A 12,882-nucleotide genomic window follows, 5' to 3' on the forward strand; every position below is an offset into this window, starting at 1 on the left:
GAGTGAAAGAGAACAAATATTTTATGGAAGTTAAAACAAACACCCGAATGACAAAAAAAAAAAAAATCTCTCAGAATTGGATGTAAACAGATATTGTGACTGATACAGATGTTAGTGGTCTAGGTACAGATGTGAGTGGTGTAGATACAGATGTTAGTAGCCTAGATACAGATGTGAGTTGTTTAGGTACAGATGTGAGTGGTTTAGATACAGATGTTAGTAGCCTAGATACAGATGTGAGTTGTTTAGGTACAGATGTGAGTGCCTAGGTACAGATGTGAGTGGTTTAGATTTCTTCACTGAAGACATCAAATCTACCAGAATTTCATTGAATAGCTATTTCCCACCACTAATTCTTTAGCCTCTATTCCTGACAGATGAAGAAAATGAGCAAACATAAGAAAGCTCCAATAGATTCATTACTGTTGAACAAAAGACTCTTCTTGTGTTAGTTCCTAATAATGCATTCAAGTAGAATAGCTTATAGTTAATTAATAGTCCTTACACCCATACATACATGTTACTCATCCTATGAATTTGTAAAGAGCATGTTATATATATGAACATTATAAAATCGGTTTTATTAAGTAAATGAGAAACTCAAGAAGCTCTGTGTGTGACCCTCTACAGTTTAGCGTCTAGACTGACAAGAGTTATAAACGGTAGAGTCAAAATTCTCCACCTAGTCTGGGGAATCCAAATTTGTTGGATTTCCATTTTATTACAAGTGAGTGTACATGCTTCATGCAGGTGCCAAAAGCAATTTCAAATTATTGAGTCACTTATCATTATTCTTCAGTGTGGAGATAATTATGAATCCGGCCAGCATTAAATGCCACCTCCTTACAAGAGAATAAAAGTGCTGTTAAATGTAACAGTGATTCTGAGTAGCACTGGGCTTGTCAGGGATGCGATTCTATCGCATTGATGGATTGTGTCTGGCGGCACTCACCTCTTTTTGACGGTACTTAATAGCTAATTTTAGCCTCGCAAGATCATTTCCACTCTGTTCTTCGATCAGGCTATTGTCATCACGGTAATTAAGAATGATTTCCAGCTCTCTGGAACTCCGTGTCTGATCTAGGAGGTCCTTGGCAAATTGTTTGCACTGTCTAGACAGCTCCTCATACTCTGACTTGAATTCGTTCTCCACCTTGCTGAGTTCTTGCAGCTCCCAACTTAACTGAAAAGCAGTAAGGAAAGGGTCTTCACTTGACAGGGCAATGAGTGAGGGGCTGGCCAAGGCCTTGTAGATGTTGAGCCTGGACCGTGAATGCCTGAGGCTGTCCACATCCGAGCTGGAGACACACTCAACACAGTTACAGCGGACCTCATGGGGTCTGGGCACTGAGACACCTTTCTGAACCAAAAGTTTGATTATCTCGTAATTATTTGTATGTGCAGCCAAAATGATGGGTGTGATGTCCGGAGTGAATTCAGAGAACTGTTTATCAAGGAGAATGGGAGGCACCTGAAAAGAGAAGAAAGCAGAGGTGTGGGTGTACATTCATTTCTTGAAGCTTTTGAATTTCAAACAGCACAGGGCAGCAGTGCCGAGCCAGGACCATAAATCATTTGTCATGTTTCCTTGCAGGAGAGACTTCCCCCACCCCCTAAAAAAATGACAAAAATTTTCAAGAAAATTTAACTCCAATATAATAAAATATCCTCCTTGCAAAATGAATTGTGACTTTTTTCTGAATCTTAAAAAGGATGGCCATTGGAGCTGTTTACAAGATGAAAAGCCTTCCTTAATGCCTCAGTTATTTTTCAACAGATAATCTTTTCTTTTCCACAGATTCTAGCTTAATCATGAATAAATAAATAAACTTTAAAAACCTGTTTATAAAACCAAGATCCTGAGGCTACAGAGACTGCCCAGTAGTTAGAACCCTGGCTGATCTTGCAGAGAACCTGGCTTCAGTTCCCAGCATCAACATGGTGGCTCACAACTGTCTATAACTCCAGGTCTGGGGCATCTGGTGCCTTTTTCTGGCCACTGTGAACATGAAACACACATGGTACACATACATACTTGAAGGCAAACACTCATGATGACTTTGAATGTGTTTTAAGTCTTACTGTGAAGATAACGATATTTCTAATGGAGTCATTTTAGCATCATAAAACCATACAGTTATCTGCACATACAGAGACTCTGTTCCCTCATGTGCCAACTGCTGTTCTCAGATGCCAGCCCTGTACGTGGAGCCCCTTGGCTCCAATCTGAGGCATACAATTTTAAAAACCAATAGTGTGATACTTTGTCCAAATCTAGAAATACGTGTTATTACAATATGTATTTTTTACACTAAGAGTGAAATAAACCATTTCAGGAATGAAATTTATCATAACATGACAGCTATCCAAACTAAACGTAATAGAAATCTATCCCTTCCTATTCAGAATTTCTTAGAATGTATTATACTGACAGAAAAAATGTGCACATAGTATTATTTTGTGTATTAGAGTTGTTAAAAATAGTATACATTTTGTATGTTTGTTTTCAAGACAGGATCTCACTATATAGCCCTGATTGCCCTGTAATTATGTAAAACAAGCTAGCCTGGAACTCACAGAGTTCACCTGCCTCTGCCTCCAGCGTGCAGGGATTAATGAAGTACACCACCACACCCAGCTAATATCCATATTCTAATATGGCTAATTTTTTTTAGATGGACATATAACATGGGAATAGGTTTCTAACTCTGTTTCATGTAGAATAGTTTGCTTAGTAGCATGAAGTTTCCATGATTCAAGAGTCTTCTGGGTCTTCTGCATGCTCTAGCATACAGTACAAAGAACGGAGCTTTATAAAACAGACACTTTTCCAAGTAGTTTAGTCGAAACTGGCTGGGTTCTGCAGCTTCATTTAGTTGGTAGCTATAATCTTTCAGTGTAATATAATAACACTGTTAAAGCTTGGTTTATAAATATGTTTTCTCCCTCACACATGCAGATTTCTTTGACTTTCTAATTCAACTCATTTAAAGTTTATTTTAAATCCAATTAATAGATGCTATTTAGACTTCTTGAAAATTCATACATACACCCAATTATACAATGGTATATTTCTATATAAACTGCTTAGTCAAGAACAAGTGGCATTTATATGAATGAATGACTGAAATAGGTGAATGGATGGATGGATGTTTGGATGGAAAGAGGGATCGCTTAGGTTACACTTTTTTTCAAGCAGAGGAAGGGGGGATTTATTTTAGCATATGGTTTGGGGGTTATACATTCCATCATGGTAAGAGAGGTATGGGGAAGGGGTGTGAGGCAATGGTCACACTGCACTTTTATCCAATCAAATTCAGCTATACTATCTCAGGGCTAACTTACTGCTCCAAAAGAGCATGCAGGGTGCAGACTGACAACATACAGCAACACAACTCTCTGGTCTCAGGGTAAGTGAAGGATTTACCAGCATGCCCATAGTTAGTCCATGAAACAAAGATGATTAGGCCTTCTACTGTGCATAGATGGCTGCAGCTTTAAATGCGAGCAGCAGTTGAATCTGATATATGATGAAACCTTGATCTAGGGATAGTTGTAAAAGGCAGCTGAGAGTCAAGTGACCACCTTTACACGCCTACAGCTCTAAATGCACTGGACATTAACATCTGTATGGCATGAACTCACAAAATCTTACACTGCCTGTGGGGTCTAACACAGAGAACACTACTCTGAACAAGCCATGTGGCACTTGTAGGTCCAGTATTTAAATATTTTTGCAACATGTCATATGTGCATGCATACACAGGTACACTTCTCCATGAATGTTCACAAAGGACATAATGAAAGGTAATTAAACTGATTGTGAATTAGTGATCAGCATATCAGAAACATAGTATAATAATGATATCATCAAAATTGATTTTTTTACCTACAGCGATAATTTAAAGGAACTACATATGTCATTGAAGAGCTAAAAATATTAAAATATATCTTCTCTTAGTTCATATATGTATATTATTTTTTATCTATCATATCCTAAGTTAAACTATTTACACATGGCCAGCACTCATTGGGTTTAAAACAGAACACATGAAATTGGGAGATACAAGCCCATGGGGTGGGAGTAGTTAGGTGGGGGGAGAAGGGTGAATGTGGATATCATCAAAACAAAAACAATAAAAATGTATTAAGTACCACTGAATTGAAATCAGAAGAGTCAACAGGGGGTTTTCATTGCAATGTACTGATCAAAGAATCGATCATTGATTATTTAGAGAAAATCCTGGGAAGTTGGACTTTCAGGAAAGGAAAGTATCATATTTAATTTTTGAAACAATGAGGTTACAACTACCGAGAGATAGAATGCTCTATCTTTATGATTATTAGAGACATCAAGTGGAACACACATGCACAAGGGTGCAAACACTCATGGCAGTCTTCTTCATAAAGGGAAATATCTGGCAAGTGTATCATATAAGGAAAAGAAACTTAAAGAGAAATCAAACATTAAATAAAACATGAACAGCAAGGAAGGTTCCTGCTCTAAGCAATGATGGGTCTATAGAAGGTTGCTCAGACCTCTGGTGTGCTAAGACAATCACACCAGCTTAGATGCCTGTTAAGATCCAAGGCCTAAAAACCAGTGCATTACAGTCACCAGTGTTGCAGAATCCACGAGAAAAGAAGTACCAAATTAGGTGGGAACCAAATCCCGCCCTTAGCTAAGGAGATGTAGGGGAATTTTCCCTTAATTAGTTGATTGGCTAACAAAGACAACAAGAAGCTAATCGCTGGGAGAAAGAGGAGGAGGAGGGACTTCTGGGTCCGAAAGAGGAAGAGGGGGGGAAGAAATGTCCCTTTTATACTACTGCAAAGCAGAAGCAAAAGCAGGCAAGATGTAGACTGGGAACTGTTAGACCTGGTGGTGGCTTCTGCCACCGCAAGATTTCCAACATAGAATAGTTGATGAGTTCAGGACGATAGACTCCGCACCCAGTTGTTCTGTCATCTGTTGATTTGAAACTAAGATTGTCTGGTCTTTTCCATTCGCAGTGATTCAGGTGGGCTGGAGGGAAGAGCATAGCTGGGGCAAAAATCGGCCAGGCTTTGGAACAGGAAGACTGGGCAAAGGATCAAGCTCCAGGGAAAAGGTAACTGCAGTGGAGTTCACGTGAGCTGGCAAGAGTGTGCCCACAGCTGATGGCAGGAACTCAGAATGATCTTGGAGCTCTGGAGAGGCAGAGCCAGCGTTTGTGGCAGAGGCGTTGGCTAAAAGAAACATGGGGTCTTGGTCTTGGGCTATGCACTCAAATAGGAACAGACAGAGACAGCAGATGCTGGTGCTAGCAAGATTTAGAGTGGATAGATTTTTTTTTTTGAGATTTTCTTTTTTTTAAACAATTTTTTATTAGATATTTTCCTCATTTACAATTCAAATGCTTCCTGAAAGTCCCCTACACCCTCCCCCCCGCCCTGCTCCCCAACCCACCCACTCCCCCTTCCTGGCCCTGGCATTCCCCTGTATTGGGACATATAATCTTTGCATGACCAAGGGCCTCTCCTCCCAATGATGACTGACTAGGCCATCTTCTGCTACATATGCAGCTAGAGACACGAGCTCTGGAGGTACTAGTTAGTTCATATTGCTGTCCCTCCTATAAGGTTACAGACCTCTTCAGCTCCTTGGCTACTTTTTCTAGCTCCTCCATTGGGTGCCCTGTGTTCATAGCAGCCTTATTTATAATAGCCAGAAGTTGGAAAGAACCCAGATGTCCCTCAACAGAGGAATGGATACAGAAAATGTAGTATTACTCAGCTATTAAAAACAATGAATTTATGAAATTCTTAGACAAATGGATGGATCTGGAGGGTATCATCCTGAGTGAGGTAACCCAATCACAAAAGAACCTACATAATATGCACTCACTGATAAGTGGATATTAGCCCAGAAACTTAGAATGCCCAAGATACAATTAGCAAAACGCATGAAATTCAAGAAGAAGGAAGACCAAAGTGTGGATACTTCGTCCCTCCTTAGAATGGGGAACAAAATACCCATGTAAGGCGTTATAGAGACAAAGTTTGGAAGCTGAGACGGAAGGAAGGACTATCCAGAGACTACCCCACCTGGGGGTCCATCCCATAATTAGCCACCAAACCCAGACACTACTGCATATGACAGCAAGATTTTGCTGACATGACCCTGATATAGTTGTCTCTTGTGAAGCTATGCCAGTGCCTGGCAAATACAGACGTGGATGCTCACAGTCATCTATTGGATAGAGCGGATAGCTCCTAAAACTACATGCTACAGCTAGCAGTTGCTAAGTGTGGAAAGAGGAAGGCTTAGTTCTCTCTAGGAGTGTACCTGTGGTAAGCAGAGCACTGCTCAGTGGAAGGCTACATATGTAGGCTACACCTGAGCAGCACAAAGTTATCTGGTTAGGTTCTAAGGCACAGAGTTGTGTGGATGGCAAAGTAGGCATAGGAGAGCTGGGAGAGGGGGTTAAAAATGATAAAAACATATTGTACAAAATCCTCAAAGAGTAATGAAAAACTAACGAGTATGAGAGTTCACATATGCATGGTTCAGGGAGTGGTACTATTAGAAGGTGTGGTCGTGTTGGAGTAGGTGTGTCACTGTGGGTATGAGCTTTAAGAGCCTCATCCTAGCTGCCTAGAATTGAGTTGATGAAGTAATAATCATGAATTAATATGAAGGAATTGTCTAAGAATAACTAAAAATTATTGTATATACTATGCTTCAAGAATATAGCAAAAATATGAATTGTCTGAACAGCTATTTTTCCATGATGATCCCTGAGGATTACACATTGAATGTGAATAGCGGAGTTTGCAGTCTTGCCGATAAGCAGGTTGTTTATTAAATGACACTTAAGCAATTTTCCACCCAAACAAAATTAGTACTTTCACTCAGTTTATAACAGTAAATTTAATATGAAGTAAATATTTAAATATTAAAACCAAAAGGCAACATAATTATAGAAAAAAATAAATAGTTATGTGGCCTTGGGGTTAAGGAGAACTCTCTCAGCAAAAATGTAAACACGGAATTGAAACCTGAATGTTTTATTATTCAGTCCTTGCATGTGATGTTAAAAAATACCAAGTATGAACTCAGAAAATGAACTAATAAACAATAGTAAAGGACACGTGCAACATGGGAAGCATACTTACTATCCCCACTACCCAGAGCAGCAATGATTCAAAAAAAGGAATTTCTGTGCCAGGCAAAAGATACATCATTGCTTCTAAATATCTTCCTTACAGGAGAAAATCAAAGCATCAAAACAGAATGCCAGGATATTTCTCATTGACAGTTACACAAAGGAAAATTAAAACAATAGAAAAATATGCCATGCTTCTACCAAGTTGCCAAATTTGCAAACCATGGAGGCAAGGTACAAAAGTGCCGGAATGGTAGTTTCTGTAGCCTTATAGGAGGGTACCTGCTGCTTTTGTGAGTTCTGAGACCCACACTTTTCACTCCTGAAAACACTTCACACAAGCAGGCATGGTGACACTATTTTTCCATACTTCACACAATGACCTTACTTAACCCCGGGTTCTACATTGAAATTCAACAAAACACACCTCAAAAGTTCTTTAAATAATGTTTCGACTGGGGATAAAGAGATGCCTCAGAGGTTAAGAGCACTTACTGTTCATGCAGAGGACCCAGAGTTCAATTCCCAGCATCCATGTGGTAGCCCATAACCATTTGTAACCCCAGCCCTAGGGATTCTGACACCCTCTTCTAACCTGTGTATGCTCTGAATGCACATCTGTGCAGACATATGGAGGCAAGACATTCATACACATAAAAATAGTAAATAAAATGCTTTGTAAGATGCATCGGCATTAAGTATGTACAAATTTGTATTTGTTAATCTTTTCCCCTATGTAAAAATTCTAACTAATTGTGGATCATTTACATTGCATTAAGGATCATAAATAATACAGAATTAATATGCAAATGTTGTGCCCTTTTATATAGAGGACTGGAGCATCCAGGGGTTGCACATGCTAGGAGAATCCTGTCTCCCATGGAGAGCAAAAGCAGTCTGCATCACTCTTTGCCATGATAGAAATTTGGAGAATACATGGATGTTTTACAAAACATAAACATTGGAGAAAAGTAAAGCTTTTCTGCATTATGTACATGGTACCAGACATGTCCCTTGTCTGACCCTGCTGTACCACAAAATCCCACTTGGTGAGCCAAGACCCACTCCTTCAGGGCGACCTGGCATGTTAACGTCAAATTTTATCACCATTTCCTTGTTGATTTTTCCTTCTCCTTCCTCTTTAACCAACTGTATAAAACATCCAAACACAGTCCAAGCATAGTAAAGGTTGGTAAAGGTTGACTGTATTTAAGCTGCCCTTTCTTTCCTCTAATGTGAGTGGGTGAAAGGAGAGGTACTGTCAATTATCCATGAGAAGAGATGAACAAGTACTTGAAGAAGCTGGCGAGAATAGTAGCACATAATATGTGAATTCCATTTCCTTGTCTCCTTAAAGGTTCTTACAGAGCTCCATGGACCTCCCAAGGAAGTGATGCCCCTGAGATTAATGACATATCCATGTCCACTGTCAGCTTTGCAAATGATTTTAATTATTCATCGTTAATATATTTGCTTTAAGTTACATTAAGCATGGATTGATGGAAGCCTATGTAAAGTCCTGCTTCAAATGAAATACCCTGACAAATAGAAATGCCAATGATTTTGGGAAGTTCAGGGAGCACATGGGAAATACAACACCATGAGAACTTTGATGGCAGACTTTAGAGATAGGGATATTTGCATCACATAAAATAGGTTATGGACCTCAGCTAGTTAGCTGACATCATGTAAATGTGCCTGGACAGCTAACACATATGAAACACCATGCTCTATGGTCTGTGCTGAGAACTTGTGTCCCACCTTGGTCAATCTTCAGGGTTATTATTAATTTTTTTAGAAAAATGTTCTGTTTTATACAAATGAGAATGGCAGGTCTTAGTGAAATTATTTAAGAATCAGGTCTATGGTCATAAAACCATGCAGCCCGACTTTAAATTATTTGATATACTATACATTTCTGTTTGAAAATTTATTTTTATTAAAGTGTGTGTGTGTGTGTGTGTGTGTGTGTGTGTGTGTGTGTGTACATGCATGCATGCTAGGCATGGATGCTGGGAACCAAACTCAGGGCCCTTGGAAGTGCCGCAAGCACTCTTTACCTATGAGCCATCTCTCCAACCCTAAAACTATGTATCTTCTGGCTAAGAAGCCAGGACAGCCTGAGGACTGCTCCTGCTCAGGCACTGAGATAGGATGAGCCACATTAAATCTTGCCTCAGCCACTTTTAGCCACATGAAAATAACAAAGCCAGTTAATGCCTTTCTATTTCTGCTCTCCCATTCTCTAATGCGCACATTTATTTCAGATCTTTCTCACTATAGATTAAGATTCAGAGAAACATATATCAAAGACTTCTTGAAGTCTACTCCCCAGGGTTGTGGTGGAGCTGAAAGGTGAGACTCTGTTGATCTCTATAAATCACCAAACAGCGGTCGTATGTATGACAATGCTGGGGCTGTTTGGAGAAAGAGCAGAGAACTGTCTTGTTCGGTTTCTCCAGATTCATTTGCTTCTCCTCACATAAACACAGTCCCAGTTATAGTACTTGATTCATCTGCAAGGTAGAACAGCCATTTTCTGGCGGGCAGTTTCATAAGCACATATGTCAAGGTTTAGAGGAATTTCTGTTACTGGAATTTTAAGCTATCGACCCAGAGCATGAAGATCTTTGCTGTGAACTGCTATGGACATGTTCCAATTGGTGATCACTGAACATTCTCTGCATGTATAGATACTGTAAGTTACAGTGAAGAAAAATCTATTAAATGACCTTTAGAAGATGTTAACCACCGGAGTTTAACTATAATTTCCTAGGAATTAGCAGTAGTTGTATGCTAACGCTGGCCAATTATTTGACTTTCCATTTATCTCAATGATGTTTGCCATCTCCTGTTTGGAACTCCCCAGTCCTTGGGCATCCATGACTGCTTTTCTTGGGATAGTAGGGTGTGGGCATAAGTATTGTTCCAGTAACTACAGTTTTCTGAATGCTATTGAAGGACAACACCTGTTTTCTCATCAGCAGAAAAAAAAAAGTTGAATAAAGTCTTGACTTGAGAGTCTCTTAAGGATTAAAATCAATCAAAGTTAGAGATAAAAGCTTTCTATATGTAAAACTTCACAAGGCATAATCTGGTATCAACACTGTGATTGACATCTTCACCATAACTGTCATCTCTATGGTAGCCCTCTCTGAGTCTCCCCAGGTGCCATGTGTCCATTTCACTCTTTAGCTGTGTTCCTGCTGAGAATCAATAAAGCCAATGTCCCCTCTGTTCTCTGCACAGCACTAGCTGTTCTGCTGGCATGAACTGTGGGTGGTAAATGTGAAAGTCTATGTTTCCAGCCATTCAGTAGCTGCTTGGTGCAGCTGGAGCTCCTGCCACTCATTCTGCCAACTTCCAGGAATATAGCAGTGTGCACAGCAGATAATGTCTTTGTCTTCATTCAGAGAAATAATAAAGACACAGGCCCTGAGTAAACAAGATGATGGATATATTAAAAATGGAAGAACTATAGAGTTCTCTAAGAAAACACAGAAGCTCTCTGTGGGCAAAGGGAAATGAGGCTGGAACAGCAAGGCATGAGAGGGTCAAGTGACGCCTATGTGACTAAGGGCAGAGCACTCTTGGAAGAGGAGGCTATGGGCATGAAGACAACAATGCCTGGGCATGCCTGGAACTTTGGGAAATTAAAGAGAGAACAGTTGGTTGTGGAAGAGTGTAGATGGCAATATTAGATAAATGTAGAAGATGATACACATGGAATCCAACTCATTTTCAGAACTGTGGCTGTTACGTCATAATGAAATGAGAAGGGCATTGGGACATTTGGAGTGGAGGGACAACTCAGCAGAACCACTCTGGCATGTGGATCGAGAATGAGCTACAGGGATGGAAGATACATTAAGGAGGAAGATGCCAGTCATCAAGGTAGATAATTCTGGGTAGGTATTGAAGCCATTGGGATTTGTTAGTGGAATATTATAGATCTAAGATGAAATCCCACACAGAGAGGTCAAGGGTGACTGAACATCCAGACATGAGCAGAGCAAAGGAAACTTCTTGAGAGCATTCTCAGAGAAGGAGTTTAGAGACAGAAGAGAGTTCAAGATACAGTCTTTTCAGGTTGAACTTGAAATAACATTAGGAATACGGACCTCACAATATTTGGTACAAGCAGAATTTAAAGCCATGAGCCTGAACATCATTTTACAAGCAAGAAGTGAGTGCAGGAAGAAAAATAGTAGTTAGAGATTTGAACTCTCTGACATTCCAAATTTTAGACTTTGAGAAAATGAGCGAAGAGCTGTAAAGGGTACGGAGAACCCAGACAGTGAAGCGTGCGATTGTGCGGTGTGGAGTGCAGGATCCGGAGAGAGATACGGCGGAATGAGAGTATGGACTTTCCCTTACAATCAACTCTATTAGTACAAGACAAAACAAGAGATATTACTTTAAGGAGTAGGAAATATGTCCCGTGGACTTGCTATCTGTCTGGAGAAAGAAGACAAAGAGTTAAGCATGAAGACAAGTGGGAGTCTCGTATACTCACTCAAAATGAATCAGCATGCCTTCAGAACAAAACTAGTCCAGATGGCTCCATGCCTTGCTTCAGCCCTCTCTGGATTCCTGGTTATAAGACAGAGGAGGTGGAGACTGGAATTTTTCCAGACAATATTACAAAAGGAGTGTGTCAGTCAACATCCATTACTGTATCAAGTACTTGTGATGAGCAGCTTTAAAAAGGCAAATGGTTGATTTGGGTTCAGGATGAGAGGATTCAGTCCATGGCAGATATCCTGGACGATTGGGTCTGTGGAACACACCATAGTGGCCATGAAGGCTTGTTAATCTCATGGTGTACTACACATGGCATAGCACCTCACATTGGCCCCACATGTTAAGGTCCCACTGTTCCCTCTAGCACCATCAAAGGGTGCTATACAACTACAGCAAGGGATGAGGGGAAACCTGAGTCTAGATGGGAGACATTGATGACGAACCATGGGACATGCGATGCCACAGGCAAGTGAAATCACAATGCATTAGAATGTCAGTTCTAGAAGGAAGGAGCAGGAGTGAAATCCTGAGCCTACAGATTTAGAAAAGATGATCCAAGTGACCTGAGAGAGATGATAAAGAACAGTCCTCATGACTGACAGATGCCTACAAGACAGACTCCAACTTCAGACAAACCATAGCCTTCAAAAACCATTATGGGAAAAAAAATAATAAACAATAGAACATCTAAGAATTTCAGATATGACCGAGGCACACAGACCAGAAGAGAGTGCTGAGACAAGCATAAAAGGCTCAAGGAATTACATGAGGTCAGGGTAGGAAATTACCTGAACTATAGAAAGAAACGGACATTCAAAGTACATCAGGCAGTTAGAAACTCAGAACACTGCCAGGGATCTATCTCTTTAAGAGGTACAAGAGAAACTTGTTGTGAGGCAGGAGGACAAAAATACAGATAAGAAACAGTCTTCGAAGCATCAAGAGGATTGGTGGGATAGCTCAGTTGTCCTCAGAACCCACATTAAAAAAAATAAAGTCATGGTGCCACATACTTGTAACCACAGCATAGGGGAGGTAGGGAGGAGTGCATCACTGGGATTCATTGACCAGCCAGCCAATCCTAATTGCAGAACACCAGGCCAATCAAAGACCCTGTCTCCGAAAACAAAGAGGAAGGTAACTGAGGAATAGTATCCAAGGATGAAATTTGCTTCTACACATATGGGTACATTGAGTGGATGTCCACATA

General features: G+C 40.2%; 1 protein-coding gene across 2 annotated transcripts in view; it reads right to left on the reverse strand.

Annotated features, from left to right (window-relative positions):
• The window catches only part of Trpc4 (transient receptor potential cation channel subfamily C member 4), a 174,617-nt gene that overhangs the window by 106,579 nt on the left and 55,156 nt on the right, over nt 1-12,882 (reverse strand). For both annotated transcript variants that reach the window (XM_029475583.2, XM_029475582.2), the window contains exon 3: nt 953-1,471. In XM_029475583.2, the coding sequence (XP_029331443.1) occupies nt 953-1,471 (519 nt within the window). The remainder of the gene's footprint in view (nt 1-952; nt 1,472-12,882) is intronic.

The sequence above is a fragment of the Mus caroli genome, unplaced genomic scaffold (assembly GCF_978045245.1).
Source record: "Mus caroli unplaced genomic scaffold, Mus_caroli_1 scaffold_3, whole genome shotgun sequence".
In the NCBI taxonomy this organism is placed as follows: Eukaryota; Metazoa; Chordata; class Mammalia; order Rodentia; family Muridae; genus Mus; species Mus caroli.